This window comes from Typopeltis vanoorti, chromosome 18, assembly GCF_054136105.1.
Source record: "Typopeltis vanoorti isolate ZY-2024b chromosome 18, IOZ_Tvanoo_1.0, whole genome shotgun sequence".
Taxonomy (NCBI): domain Eukaryota; kingdom Metazoa; phylum Arthropoda; class Arachnida; order Uropygi; family Thelyphonidae; genus Typopeltis; species Typopeltis vanoorti.
Window position 1 is genome coordinate 2,553,351 of NC_143566.1, and position 16,674 is coordinate 2,570,024.

At 38.6% G+C, this 16,674-nt stretch overlaps 1 protein-coding gene across 1 annotated transcript in view; it reads left to right on the plus strand.

Moving 5' to 3' along the window:
• Positions 1-16,674, plus strand: part of ACC (acetyl-CoA carboxylase) — a 1,393,224-nt gene that overhangs the window by 252,612 nt on the left and 1,123,938 nt on the right. The window contains exon 13 of the mRNA XM_090408519.1: positions 2,119-2,178. Coding sequence (XP_090264645.1) covers positions 2,119-2,178 — 60 coding nt within the window. The remainder of the gene's footprint in view (positions 1-2,118; positions 2,179-16,674) is intronic.

Consider the following 16,674-nt stretch of genomic DNA (forward strand, 5'->3'; position numbering starts at 1 on the left):
AATTTCCAGAGATGACCTCTTGTTCTTCCATATATATCACACAGCTGAAACATTTCCCATGCATCAATCCTATAAAAACCTTTTAGTAATTTGAATGTTTCTATCATATCCCCTCTTCTTCTCCTATCAACCAATCTCTGCAATCCACAAGCTCTCAATCTATCAATGTAGGGAGCATTTTTTATATCACTCACCAACTTGGTCACTCTTCTCTGAACCCTCTCCACAGCCTCCTCATCTCCAAGGAATCCAGGTGACCAGACCTGAGCACAGTAATCCAAATGTGGACGTATCAATGCTTTGTAAAGGGGAATAATAACCTCTTTATCTCTGGATGTCAGTGTGTTCCTCAACAACCAAGTAATCCTATGTGCAATCTTGGACACCTTAGCAATGTGTCCTCTGAACTTCATCTCCCTATCTACCAATACCCCTAAGTCCCTAGCCTCATCAATCTCTTGGAGTACCTTTCCATCGATGTAGTACACAGCTGGTAATCTTTTAATCCCAAAATGCATGACTTTACACTTTTCCACATTGAACTGACATCCATTTTCTTTTGCCCATTTTACCAGCTTATTTAAATCCTCCTGCAAACTTTCAACATCAGCTTGATTTTTTATTGCACTACACAACTTTGCATCATCAGCAAACAACTGAATATCTCCCTTTAAGCCATTTCCTATATCATTTATATACAAATTAAACAACATTGGCCCAAGCACAGAGCCTTCTCCTCGACACAATTGCTCTCTCCTCGTCAACATTTCCATGACAAAGCCCATTCCTGTCATTAATATAGTTATATAACATTGTCACTCTTACACTCACATTCTCACCATTCTTCCCTTTATAATTTAGTTTCCCTGACTCTGTCTTAGGTCTCATACCAGTTATTAGTTTTTCTAGACTCCTGATACTAAATGCATTCAGATGTAGGCCATTCCTCTTATACAAATCCAATCTTCTATCAAACTCACTCCATACATCCAAAAACTTGCACCCGTTCCTTCTACACAGCCTGCGCATTGAATCATTTGTCACCATAGCCCTTCTTCTTAATTAATTTTTATCATAGCGAGGTAAAATACTAATGATTTTCACTTTCTCACTCTTCACTCTCGCCTCTTCCAACAACCCTTTCATGTCCTCTCTCATACTGAACTTATTGACAGTTAAGTCGTTATTATCTAATACAATTACGATTTCATTTACATTTCTTTTCTGTTTTTGAATTACTTCCTTTATATTCTTAATTTTTGCTCCATGAAAACTCAGAACTTGCTCATCAATGAGCATGTTTTATTATAGAGTCACCATACCAAATAACTTCTTTCTTTTTACTAACAATGCCACCTGATTTCCGTTACCTTTACCTCCTGATTTACCTGTTTCTGTGCTTTGTTGTTTCTTATTTTCCTGCTTAATTTTCTTTATTTCCCCTCTGTTCATTTAAATGCCTCTCGACTTTTTGCAATTCACGCATCGTCTCTCTGATGGTCTGCTTCATTTTTGCTATTTTGGAGATTAATTCATTTTCATTAATCTCCTTCACATCTCCAGTAACCTCTTTAGTGGGATTAGCCTTCTTGTTCTTGCCTGCAGTGCTTTTTTTAGCCTTACCTTTCTTGTGCGTTTTAGGGCTATTTTAAACTTATAATTGAAATATCTTAATAAAAATATGTTATAAAATACTAAAAACACTAAAATCTACATTAATATATTATAAAGCTATTTTCTCAGGGAAAAACACAATAAAACAGACAAAAAATTCCAATTTTACAGGAGTGCTAAATTCACCGTTCAACCACAATGTATCCTTGAAATTCTGTCTCATGCACTTGAAATTGTAGTAGTTTCACACTGTAAGATCAGTACCAAATTCAATTCAGTGGTGTATTAATTTATTTCCAAGTTATTATGATGTGGTGTGTAAGTTTGAATTACAGTGTAAGAAAACATAATTTATTTTATGTATTTTAAAAGATCCTAGTACTGAGAATATGTTTATACTATGACAAATAAATGTAATATTGAATAATTAGAAATATCTTATTAGTGTTCATTAACTTCATTTTTAAGAAATATATTTGAAATTATTCTTATCGTTTACCCTAGGTTGAGCATCCATGTACTGAAATGGTTGCTGATGTTAATCTTCCAGCAGCTCAGCTACAAGTAAGTTTAATTCACAGGCTATCAGTGAACTTAAGTTATTCTTAAACTTCCATAGCATATTGATATTTGTGTAACAGGTATTCAGAATTGATTTTATTAGATGCACATTGGAAATTCTATAAACACAATTCGGGTTTATTTTGACTTTTTGCCTGCTTATGTATGCAATATAATAACTTCACTCTGGATGAACAGAATTTCGTGAATGAACTATGCTATTTACAAATTCTACTAAAGTTGTCTACTGAAATCTGTCAGTTTAGGTTAACATTAGGTCATTTCTAGGTTTAAAAATTGAGCTTATTGAGTTGGAATGATATAAAAGTATATTACCAATGAAATGACAATAAATGGACTGTAAACAATGTTTGCTGATCTGCTGAGATGAGTAGAAAAGTTCTTCCACTCTCGAACCATGGATTTAAATTCCACTGCTGTGATGAATGTTTGTGAATGTCTTTAAGTGACACATATTTTTCTAGTGGCTTCAAAAATAAATAAATAAAATAAAATAAATAATAAACAAAATAAACATTCAACACCAAAAATGAAGATAAACTTCTTGAGTGGAAGGCTCTTTCAAGTAGAAGATATGGGCACACTTCAAAATGAGGAAATGGGCAGTGAAACATATTTGTATCTAGTCCCAAAGAAGACTTCTAAAGAAAAAATCAAAGAAATTTTTGTATCATAGAACAGGCAGCTGACAGTTAAAAAAAAAAAAAAAAAAAAAAAAAAAAAAAAAAAAAATCTGCTTTCCAGAGGAGAGTTTCCAGGTTATCTTATCTACTTATGTGGTACAAGTGTATATTTTAAGGTCTACAATGGTTAGCATATCCGCTCTCCAGCCAAAAGGCTGTGGGTTCGAATCCCGCCGTGGGCATGGATGTTTGTGGTTGTCTCCTCTGAAAATACTAGTGGTGGTCGGCTGTAGATCTTGTTGGTGTAATTGGTGGATTGAGTGGCGGAGACAGAGTTGTAGAGCAGGTGCCCTCCCTCGATGAGTCTTTGGACTCCCTGGAGGTGTCAAAATAATAATACCATTTTGATACTTGTTTTTTGATTTATCAAGAAAGTGAAGTATCATGATGAGAAAGTGGTATACCGTAAGAACACTTGATAAGATGAGTGTACTGGACAAATTGATTTTGAAGGAGGAAAACTGAAATGATTTGGATCTAACATATAAATTATTTTCATGTATAAATTTTATTTTTGCCTTTTATATTATAATTTTTCACTTTGTCATTTTCCATGTTTCTGGCAGGAAAAACGTTGCTGCCTTTTTGTGAAACCAATTAACTCATAAAGCTTCGTCACATTTACAGTGGCTTTTACTCTTCTTCTTTCAAGTAAAATATGTTATTACCACCAGCGAAGCTGTAGTGGATCTATTGTAATTTAATTTTAAAAAAATATGTAATTAGCTTTTAAATTATTACAGTTCAGTGGTTATTAAAAAGTCCATATTTTTAAGGTATATTTCCTATAAAATTTTTTTCTTATAATATATATATGTGTGTGTGTGTGTGTGTTTATTTGTATATCTCATATATATATATGAGAATTATGTTTGTTGCTTTTATTTAACATATGGTCAAATACTAATATGCTAAATATAATGACAGCTGGGGCATTGCCCAGTTACCCCCCCCCCCCCATTGTCTTTGAGGAAACCAGGACGAAATCTTACAAAATAAGTATAGGATGTTATATTCATGCAATAATAAAGGAAAGGATGGAGTAGCAATAGTATTCAACACCAAAAACAAAAAGAAACCGTGATTGGAAGTCTCTTTCAAGTATAGTGATGTGGGCACACTCCCCCCCACCCCCCCCCCCCCCCACCCCCCCCCCCCCCCACCCCCCCCCCCCCCCACCCCCCCCCCCCCCCACCCCCCCCCCCCCCCACCCCCCCCCCCCCCCACCCCCCCCCCCCCCCACCCCCCCCCCCCCCCACCCCCCCCCCCCCCCACCCCCCCCCCCCCCCACCCCCCCCCCCCCCCACCCCCCCCCCCCCCCACCCCCCCCCCCCCCCACCCCCCCCCCCCCCCACCCCCCCCCCCCCCCACCCCCCCCCCCCCCCACCCCCCCCCCCCCCCACCCCCCCCCCCCCCCACCCCCCCCCCCCCCCACCCCCCCCCCCCCCCACCCCCCCCCCCCCCCACCCCCCCCCCCCCCCACCCCCCCCCCCCCCCACCCCCCCCCCCCCCCACCCCCCCCCCCCCCCACCCCCCCCCCCCCCCACCCCCCCCCCCCCCCACCCCCCCCCCCCCCCACCCCCCCCCCCCCCCACCCCCCCCCCCCCCCACCCCCCCCCCCAAGAGAACATATATGAAAGTGATCACTTTCCTGTTCTTTGCACAATGTCTTCACAGGAACCATGTTACCCGACATGGATGCCCAAATGGAAAATGAACCAGGATGACTGGAAAAATTTTTCCAATCTTGCAAAATTTAATGCAGATACCATCAGTGAATCACCTATAAATGAAGCAGTCAAGTATGTAACAGACTGCATTGTATGGGCAGTAACAGCATTCATTGAAAGAACATCATCTCGATTTCCGCTCTATCCAAAGCCTTGGTGGGACCCAGAATGCCAGACAGTCAAAATAAGATCAACACATAGCATGGAGAATATTTCATAGATACTCCACCACATCAAACTTAATTTGGCCAAAGCATGACATGTGAGATATCAAAGTCAGAAACAATCTTGGATCCAATTTACCTCATCAGTTAATCAAATGACCAGTGCAAGAATTGTATGGAATGAAATCCAGAAAATGAAAGTAAATAAAGAACACACTGTTTTTGTGGGTTAGAGACCATGATGGAAGTGTTACTGAGAAAGTATCCGAAAGCTATTGCAGAGACGTTTGGGAGAACATTTTGCCAGTATCTCAGTAAAAGCTGCATATCCTCCACAATTTTAATACCAAAAGAGCAGCAAGAGAAATAAAGGCTAAATTTTTTCTACCGATGGGCTTGAATTGGCTTAACAAATTGATTTTGTTAAGGTTTCTCCTTAACAAATGGCCATACAATTAGCCATTTGTTAAGGAGAAACTAAAAACAGCTGTTTGACTTTCTCACCCTAGTGTACGAGAGTAGTCTGAAAAGTTCTGGGCCTAACAATGAAAAAATAAATTTATAATTTCAAAATTATTTTTATTTTTCAACATAATTTCCCTTAAGACTAATACATTTATTCCAGCGATGCTCCAGTGCTATTATCCTGTCCCTGTAGTGGTTCTCATTAAGATTTGAAAAATGCCACTCTACAGCTGCAATCACCTCTTGATTTGAAGAAAAACGCTGACCAGCAAAGAAGAATTTTAGTTTTGGAAAGAGATAGAAGTCAGATGGAGCCAAATCTGGGAAATAGGGTGGATGTTCCAACAATTCATACCGCAGATCCCTTAATTTTCCCATCGCCAAAACAACTTTGTATGCAGGTATATTGTCCTGATGAAAGATGATTTTTTCTTCTGCAAACCGGGTCTTTTCTCATGAATATTTTTGTCTAATCTGGTAAAAAGATCGGAATAATATTCCCCAGTTATTATTTTACCCTTTTCAAGATAAATAATACGCAAAATGCTCCCAAAACGGCGATGCCATGACCTTTCCTGCTGATGGAACCGGCTTTGTCTTCTTTGGCACTGAACAACTGGCTTCTGTTCACTGTTTTGACTGCTGTTTGGATTCTGGTGTTCTGGTGTGTAATAGTGAATCCAAGTGTCATCGATAGTAATAAATCGACACACAAAATCGTTTTATTCTTGTTAAAATGCTCCAAGCACTATTCAGAGATTTTCATGCGAATGCATTTGTGATCTTCTATGAACAAGCACAGCACCCATCTTGCGCAAAGCTTTTTCATTTGCAATTCTTCATGCAAAATATATCCTACACATTCTTTTGAAATGCCTATAGTCTCAGCAATTTCACGTAATTTGACTCGCCGGTCATCCAATACCATATTGTGCACTTGGTCAATGATTTCTGGTGTTACAATTTTTTGGACATCCTTCACGTGGATCATCTTCAAGGTTGGTACAGCCACATTTAAACTTGGCAGTCCATTTCTTAATTGTTGAAAATGAAGGAGAATAGGGTCCATAAACTTTTATGAACTTTGAATGAATTTCTTTTGCTGTTAAACCTTCTTTTTTCAAAGAATTTTATAACTGCATGATACTCAATTCTATCCATTTCAAGGAATACAGACAACACTTTTGCTTCAGACAGCTGTATAAAACAAACTACTTGATAGAATGACTTGAAATTTCACATGGATGCTTATGGCAGATGTACCAACTTAGGAAAAAAAAAAAATTTTGCCGATAGTGTTGCCACGTATGGTTGAGGCCGAGAACTTAGACCACCCTCGTAGTAGGGACTAATGACATTCATTATGAAATGATAAAACATCTGTCATCATCTTCTGTGGATCTCCTTCTCTTGATATACAATTGAAAACTTGTAGAGGAAGACTTTCCGGATTCTTGGCATAAGTCGGTTGTTATTGTTATCCTAAAACCAGGAAGCAAATAATTGTCGACCCATTGAGCTGACCAGCTGTCTTTGTAAGATATTAGAGAACATGGTTAATGCCAGACTTCTCTGGTATTTCAAAAGCAATGATCTTCTTTCCAATACACAATGTGACTTTCATAGATATTGTTCAACTTTAGACCATTTGATTCATTTAGAAACTCGTATAAGAGATTCATTTCTGAAGCAAGAACATATGGTTTCAGTTTTCTTTGACATAGAAAAAGCTTATGAAACAGCCTGGAGATATGGCTTATTAAACTACTTCTACAGTGGTGTCTGAGGACACCTTCCCATATTTATTAAATCTTTGTCCCGTCAAACTTTCCAAGTCAGAGGAGAGTTATACTATCGCAGCCAAATCATCAAGAATAAGGTGTTCCCCAAGACTTTGTTTTAAGTGTGACACTTTTTGATATCAAAGTTAACTCATTCGCTGAACAACTTCCTCCCTCTATAGACAGTGTTCTGTATGTTGATAACTTCACAATTTACTGTCACTCTTGTAACATGAGGGAAATTGAAAGACAACTTTGGCAAGCAAATGATCATGTTTTTCTATGGGCTCTTAGTAATGGGTTCATGTTTTCAATAGCAAAAAGTGTATGAGTACACTTCTGTTGAATACACACTCTTCACCCAGATTATGTATTAAGAATGGGACAAACTGTTATTCCAGTTTGTCTATGAATCAAGTATATGATTCTGCAAGACAGAATAATCTGCAAATGGTCGGATCCCAGCCATCATCAGGGTATACGAATAGCTATTGAGGCCTTTCGCCCATCACCCACTCAAAGCCTTTATGTTGAAGCAAATGAACAGGCTCTATCACTTAGAATGAAATAGTTGTCTCTTAATTATGCCCTAAAGATAGTCTCTTCCAAATCATCCTACATGGACTAGTCTCTTTTCTCTGCATTGGAAAGCTCAATATCACACACATCAGACTGCCACATGTCCATTTGGTATGCATGTTTAAGAAACTATGCATACCAAATGTTGATATGAATGTTGACAACATTGCCTACACCAAACATAACAGCATTCCTCCATTGGCAGGTTTGCACTCCATCCTGCAACCTCTCACTTTGTCAGCTACAGAAGTCTCATACTCCATCATCTGTAAGTCTACCTGTAAGTGTTTGAACATAGAGCAGATCACTCTGGTTTCTTGGTCATATATACTGATGACTCAAGAACAGATACCTGTGTTGGCTGTGCTGCTGTTGTTTCCTGACATTACTATCTCCAACCAGATCCTGTCTGATTGCAATAATTATACAGCAGAGTTGCATGCCATTCACCTTGCACTTGTGCATATAAAAGAAAACTGCTATCAAAAGTGTGTAATTTATTCATACTCATTGAACTCTTTACAGGATTTATAGTCTCCTCTCCTATGTATAATCCACGTCCAGTGCTGTATGAGGTACTACACCTGTTGTACACCTTTAATTTTGATGTTCAGTTGTGCTGGATTCCCAGCCACATTGGAATTAAGGGAATGAAACTGCAGATGGACCTGCTAGATCAGCTCATACTTTCTCCACATACTGTTTCATCATGGTAGGAAGCATTGACATTATATGACATTAAGCCTGAAATTAAGCATTGGTTTTCTAGTTAATGCAGAAAGAGAAGAGAGGAAGTTGTTCTTTCTTGGCTCCACATGGGTCTCAGTCATCTTACACATTCTTATTTTCTGAGAACTGATGATCCTCTCATGTTTGAAAAATGCAATACACGTCTTACTATTTGCCATATTCTGGTCGAGTTCTGGCACTTTAACAAGAGAGGAATAACATTTTTACCCATCTTGCCAAGGAATATATACTCAGGCAGATGTTATCAGACTCAGACAAATTGCATGATATTTTTAGCCTTCTACAAAGAATTAATTTATAGAAATACATTTGACTGCAATTTTGTTTATATGTAGTTACTGCATTTCTAAATTTAATTTTTGCATGCATATTGTTTACAAGTTTGTCTTTGACTGTTTATGTACTGCTGTAACTTTTGATCTTATGTATTCGTGTAACCTTTGCAGTAATTTTATTTATATGTAGATATAACAATGTTCAACTTAAATTTTGTGCATGCATATCGTTTACTAATTTCTCTTTGACTATTTATGTACTGCTACAAACTCTGCTGTAATTTTATTTACATGTATATACTACATTGTTTGGCTTAGTTTTTGTATGCAAATTGTGCACTAGTTTGTCTTTAACTATTTATATATTGCTGTAACTGTGGTGCAATATGACCTTTTTTTGTTTTTGTACCAATAAACCGTAAACCAACCAACCTGATCCCCAAGAAATGCAGGTGACCAAATCTGTGCACAGTAGTCAACATGGGGCCAAATCATAGCCTTATAAAGAGGATAATACCTTTCTACTCTTTATTTTTCAATTTGTGCTTTGGCATCTAAGTAATCTTCGGAGCTATTTTCTCAACTCTTGCAGTTCGTCATTTGAATTTCAAATATCTTTCTCCACCATCACCCCCAGATCTCTAATCTCATCAATTTCCTATAAACTAGTACCATTAGTATGATATGAAGCGTGTAATATTTTCATCCCGAGGTGCATTACCTCACATTTTACAGCACTGACTACCACTGTACTTTCCCCACACTACCAATTTATTTAAATCATTCTATAAGATAATCATCTTTATCAGCTATTGTCCTTCCTAATTTTGCATCATCGGCAAACAACTGCATATTCCTCTTCATATCTTTTGCTATATCATTAATGCACAAATTAAAGAGTAGTATTGAGCTCTAGTAGGGCATTCCAGTAGTCATCTTCATTTGCCTTGATTTTGGCTGACTTGCGCTCCACCATACACCATCTTCTGTTTATTAGCCATCCCCCCCCCCTATCCATGCAACCAACCTTGTATCCATTCCCATTTGCTCCAACTTATGTGATAGTTTTCATAGTTTTCCATTCTTTCAGATGCCTTTGAGTCTAGCAGTATCATGGTGCAGCCATTCTCTTTATCCCATTCTGTGTCACCTTGTTATAAAATGTGAATAAATTACTGATTCAGGACCTACCTTCACAAAGCCATGATGTCCACTGTAGAGTATCATATTGCTGTCTACCCATTCCCGAATTTTACTTTTAAGCAATTTTTCCAGTACTTTAACCACCACTCCAGAGATACTGATTGGTCTGTAATTTGCTACTTCTGTCTTGGAAACACTTTTATGTAACAGAACTGTCTTACTCTCTTTCCACTTCCTTGGAACTTTGCAGAATTAGACCATGCTGAAAAACTCTGAGACTTAGATTAAACAACTTTGCCAGAGGCACTACCATTTCACTTGCACATTCTTGTAGCACTGCTGTATTCACATTGATATTGTTCAATATATTGAGTACCTCCATTTCATCTACCTCAATACTGACATCAGTCTTTGTCTCCTCACTAACTGCAAAGCTACCATATGGATGCTGATAGTTTTTTTTTTTTCACTTGGTTGTACTATAAATTAAAGATGCCAAGAAATTATATTCCTGGTCTCATCCTTAACCCAAATGTGAGCAAACAAAATAACTTCAAGACTCTCTACTTATATATATACGAGGGTGTGAAAAGTTCTCAGCCTCTACCATAGATGGCAACACTATCGGCAAGATTTTTATTTTTTCTAAGTTGGTACATCTGTCATAAGCATCCATATGAAATTGCAAGTCATTATATCAAGTAGTTTGTTTTATACAGCTGTCTGAAGCAAGAGTGTTGTATGTATCCCTTGAAATGGATAAAATTGAGTATCTTGCGGTTATAAAATTCTTTGTAAAAGAAGGCTTAACGCCAAAAGAAATTCATTTGAAGTTCATAAAAGTTTATGGGCACTCTTCTCCTTCATTTTCGACAATTAAGAAATGGGCTGTTTAAACATGGCCTTACCAGCCTTGAAGATGATCCACGTTAAGGACGTGAAAAAAGTGTCACAACACCAGAAATCATTGATCAAGTGCATGATATGATATTGGATTACTGACAAGTCAAAGTGCATGAAATTGCTGAGATTATAGGCATTTCAAAAGAACATGTAGGATATATTTTGCATGAAAAATTGCAAATGAAAAAAGCTTTGTGCAAGATGGGTGCTGTGCTTGCTCAGAGCAGATCAAAAAGGCACTCACATGAAAATCTATAACAAGAATAAAACTGATTGTGTGCATTGATTTATTACTATGGATGAGACTTGGATTTACCATTACACACAAGAATCCAAACAACAGTCAAAACAGTGGACAGAAATTGGTTGTTCAGTGCCAAAGAAGACAAAGTCGGTTCCATCAGCAGGAAAGGTCATGCCATCGGTATTTTGGGATGCTAAAGGCATTTTGTTTATTAATTATCTTGAAAAGGATAATACAATAACCAGGGAATATTATTCCAATGTTTTAACCAGACCAGACGAAGAAATTTGTGAGAAAAGACCCGGTTTGCAGAAGAAAAAAATCGTCTTCCATCAGACAATGCACCTGCTTACAAAGGTGTTTTGGCAATGGGAAAATTAAGAGATCTGCACTATGAATTGTTGGAACATCCACCCCATATTTGACACCCTCTGACTTCTTTCTCTTCCCAAAACTAAAACTCTTCCTTGCTGGGCAGTGTTTTTCTTCGAATCAAGAAGTAATTGCAGCTGTAGAGGGGTATTTTTCAGATCTTACTTAGAACCACTACAGGGACAGGATAATAGCGCTGGAACATCACTGGAATAAATGTATTAGTCTTAAGGGAGATTATGTTGAAAAATTAAATAATTTTGCAATTATATATTCGTTTTTTCATTGTTAGGCCAAGAACTTTTCAGACCACCCTCTTCTCTCTCTCTCTCCCTCTGTGTGTGTGTGTGTGTGTGTTTTACCATAGTTCATCATCATCAAATTCCTGTCATGTACCCTCAAGGGGAGTACAGAATATAGTACTGCATGAAAAATTTATATCATTACTAACTTCCTATCTACAATTTCCCTCCAAATCTGTCAGTTACCTGTCAAGACTCCAACATTACCAGATCTTATATTTCTATCATCTAAGGCACTTTGTACTGTATCATTTCATCTATATCTTGGTCTTCCTCTGGGTCGTTTTCCTGCCAACCTGGCAGAGAACACTTGTTTTGCTAATCTTTCCTCTCCCATTCTATTTAAGTGACCATACCACCTGAGATTGGCTCTGCTAATGCGTTCCTGGATGCTGACAATGTCAAGTTCTTTCCTAATATCCTCGTTTTTAATATGATATTTCCATTGATGCCATCTGTTCATGCCCCTAATCTTTCTCAGGACTCTCATGTCTGCAGTCTCTAGTCTTTGGTCAAGTGTTTTACTCTGACGCAGCTCTCAGATCTAGATTTAATTTACCATCTTCTCGTTCTCGTTTTTAATATGATATTTCCATTGATGCCATCTGTTCATGCCCCTAATCTTTCTCAGGACTCTCATGTCTGCAGTCTCTAGTCTTTGGTCAAGTGTTTTACTCTGACGCAGCTCTCAGATCTAGATTTAATTTACCATCTTCACTAAAATTCGTATGTAAGTAGCTAAAATGTTTTACTTGTTCTATAGGTTCTCCCTTCAAAATGCAGTTGATATTTTCAATGCTTCTGCTTATTTTCATTGTCTTTGTTTTGTTACTGCTGACTTTCATACCATATCTATTACAACAGTTATTCAATTTAGTTAGGGACTTGTGGCTGATTTATTTAGAAATATAACATAGTATGCATAAAGCAAAAAGCTGACATTAACATCTCCAATTTTGATTGCAGGTTTAACACTACTTTTCTTCATAATTCGATCCATATAGATAACGAATAACAGAGCGGATAATGTACATCCTTATCTGACAGACGAAGCATTAGACCATCTTCTTCTTCTGTTTCCTTCAATTCTAACTGATGACTTATAACACTAATAAAGACTAAGTATTGCTTGATATAATGCCCCATTGACACCATATAACTGTAGTGTAATGAATAGCTTCTCTCTTGGCACCTTGTCATATGCCTTTTCCAGATCGACAAAATTTAAATACAGATCTTTGTTATTATTATTATCATCATCATCTCTGGCCACTCCAAGGAGTCAACAGACTCATCGAGGGAAGCCCTAACATCATGTCAAGAGCAACTATTCGATATTCACACAGTATCTATCATACCTCACCTTGAACTCATTCACGGTCATAGCACCCACAACAGACTCTGGCAGCTTTTTCCACTCATTCACCACTCTCCAAGTAAAAAACCTAGTTCTGACACCCCTGCTAACCACACTCTTGCCCAGCTTCCATGTATGGCCCCTCCCACCACCAAACCTATTCTCAAAAATATCTTCTGGATTAATCGTATAGAAATCCTTCAGTAATTTGAATGTCTTAATCATATCACTCCTTTTTCGCCTATCAACCAATTTTTGCAACCCACAAATCTTCAACCTGTTCTCATAAGGTTCATTTCACAGACTTGCTATCATCGTGGTCACTCATCTCTGAATCCTCTCCACCTCCTTCCTCCCTATCAAGAAAAAACCCTGGTGCCCATATCTGGGCACAATAGTCTAGATGGTGTCTTATCAAGGCTTGATATAGAGGAACAATAACTTGTTTGTCTCTGCTTGTTAAAGTATTTTTCAGCAACAAGTGATTTGATGAGCTGTTTTGTCCACTTTTGCAATGTGCCCCCTAAACTTTATCTCCCTATCCACCAACACTCCCAAATCCCTGGCCTCATCAATCTCCTGGAGTACAGTTCCACCAATGTGCTATATTGCTGCTAATCTTTTCACTCCAAAATGCATAACCTTACACTTTGCCACTTAAATTGACATCCATTTTCCCTATCCCAGTTCTCCAAACTATCCAAATCATCCTGCAAAATTTTTACATCCTCTGCACTCACAATTGCTCTACCCAACTTTGCATCATCAGCAAACAAGTGAACACTTCCTCTCAGATCCTTTCCTATATCGTTAATGAACAAATTGAAAAGTAGTGGTCCAAGAACAGAACCCTGCGGCACACCACTAGTCATAAGCCCTCTTTTGGACTCCACTCCTTAATAAACCACTCTCTGGTCTCTCTCTCTCCATCAACCACCATCCTATCCATCTCACCAACCCTATATCCATCACCATCTGCTCCAGTTTACTGATTAGAGTAACATGTGATATCCTGTCAAAGGCCTTGACAAGGTCCAGTAGAATCACTGTAAACCCATTACCCTTATCCAGTTCAGCCGTCACTGTGTTATAAAACAGTGTGCAAGTTACTGAGGCATGATCTACCCTTCACAAAACCATGTTGTCCCCCATACAGTATCCCATTTTCATCTATCCAGTCCTGTATTATTCTCTTGACTAATTTCTCCAAGACCTTGATAACGATTCCTGATATGCTAATCGGTCGGTAATTTACAACAGCAGTCTTGGAACCACCTTTATGCAGTGGAACTATTTCCCCCTCTTTCCACACCCTCGGGACTAACCCAGACCCGAGACTCAAAATTAAACAAAATGGTCAAGGGTATTGACAATTCTTTAGTCGCTTCGCGCACGACACGAGCTGGTATACCATCCAATCCCACAGATGTATTGACATTGAGGTTTTGCAATGGACCACTCACCTGCACTTCATTCACCACAATTCCCATATAATCTATTGGTTCATTTATTTCTGCTATGTCACCACCTGGATGATATATTCTTGCAAAGTGCTCGCTCAGTAATTCAACTACAGGGTGTTCGGGATAAATTTGACATATTTATAATTAATTATATTTTTCCGTAAGTTACATGTATTAACACACACTTCTCTTCATTTAAAAGTTTGGACCCTTCTTCATTCATATACAAGATGTCAGAAAGGATGGATAGCTGGAACCCACCTGAATCATGGAAGAGAATAACTTGTATCATGATGATTCGTGCCCGCCATCAAAATAAGGATATTACGACTGCTGCCCAATGCTCCCTGAATACAGTAAAAACAATCAGGCATGAACTAGAGACTTGCAATGGTGACTACGAGGATGTAGCAAGAAGAAAGATCCCTAGCAGACGATCTGATTGCGTTCGTACAGCAGAATTCCTCGCAAATCTGCAGGAACAGGTGTTGAAGAACCCTGGCATTGGAATTCGGGCTTTGTTCGTGGAGTTGCTAACTGTAGTCAAGCCCTGGATAACAAGGGTAGCCAATGGTAGGCCGTATGTATGGCAGCAGGATTCGGCCCCTTGCCACACCTCTGGGAAAAGTCAAAAATGGTTGTCTGAAAATTTCTACGACTTCACTAGTCCAAATGTTTGGCCTCCAAACTCCCCAGACCTTAACCCCATGGATTATTTTGTATGGGGCGCAGTTGAAAAAGACACCAATCGCACTTCCAGTAATACAAAAGCCCAGTTAATGGATAAAATTAAAACAGTTTTTGCGGCCCTTCCCAGGGAGACTGTAGCATCAGCTTGTTCGAGGTTCCGAAGCAGAATTGAAGCTGTGATCGATGCTAATGGTGGTTATTTTGAGTAAATCTTGTTGATAGTATTGTAATTAACTCTGCCTGTAATGTTTTTTTGTCAATTCATTAAATTTAATAGATACAAAGAAGATTTTCTTTTTCCTTACGAAACTGTCAAATTTATCCCGAACACCCTGTATATCAGCTGATTCGGTTACTTCCCTACCATCGGCATTCTTTAAAATCATTCTGCCATGTACATTTTTCCTTTTACTTGCAACATATCGAAAAAACTGTTTAGGATTCTCTTTAGCCTGCATGGCCAATGTTCTTTCATAATCCTTTTTTGCTTTTCTTACCACACTCGTTACCCTTCTGGCCTGCGCTTTATACCGTTCTTGTGCCTACAGGTCACCTTTCTCCTTAAATTCCCTCCATAGTTGTTTCTTTTTTTGCAGCTCAAGCTTAATGGTGTTATTCATCCATTTAACCCCTAGTTGATTTATTATTCGGACTCGAGGTATACAGTCAGCCATTGCTTCATGTAAAAACTTCTTTACTGCCTCCACTATCAACTTCTAGCCCTTGCAGTTGTACATGCCATGGCACTGAACCAATCAATCTCCTAAGCTTGTCATACTTACCAGCCCGATAATTCCACACATACCCCTTCTTAATTGTAAAATCCACACCTTTAGCCATCTCCCAAGTCAAGACCTTATGATCACTCTCACCAATTGGTGGCAACCTGGTCATGTTCGTTAAAGTCAAATTCTCAGATGCAATTACCATGTCAAGCACGCTCTGACCCCTAGTATTTTCCATTACATGCTGTCGCAGATAGTTATCCCTTAATAACCGCATAAAATCCAATTCCTTCCTCCCATGTATCCTCTGCTCCTTCCAATCAGTTTTGCCATAGTTGAAGTCTCCAATAATAATTACCCTCCTTCCACTCATTTCTTCTATTTGCTTATGCATACTATCTCCACCATCCATTCCATCACCTGGTCTATAGCAGCACCCAACTGTATATTTAGTTCTGCTAATTTCAATCTCACACCAAATAGCCTCAAATGTGCTCTTTTCTCTATTCTGCAGTTCCACTTCTATTCTTCTTGGCTGTAGCTCATCAGCTATCATGAATAACACTCCTCCCCCATTTTATTCTCTCTGACTCTTGAACACACCATACCCCTCACATTTAATCCCACTAGCTGTGTCATCTTCTGTCAGCCATGTTTCACTAATCCCAATAACCTGTTGTCTGGAAGTGCCAACCAAGGCCAAAAATTCTTCCCTTTTGTTCCTAATACTTCTGGCATTTGTCCCATCCCTATTTTGATGCCTTATACTAACTATCCCATTCTGATTCATGGTCTTCCCTACTCGCTTGGGCATATTACACACATTCACACACTCAACTGTCTCCCTAAAAT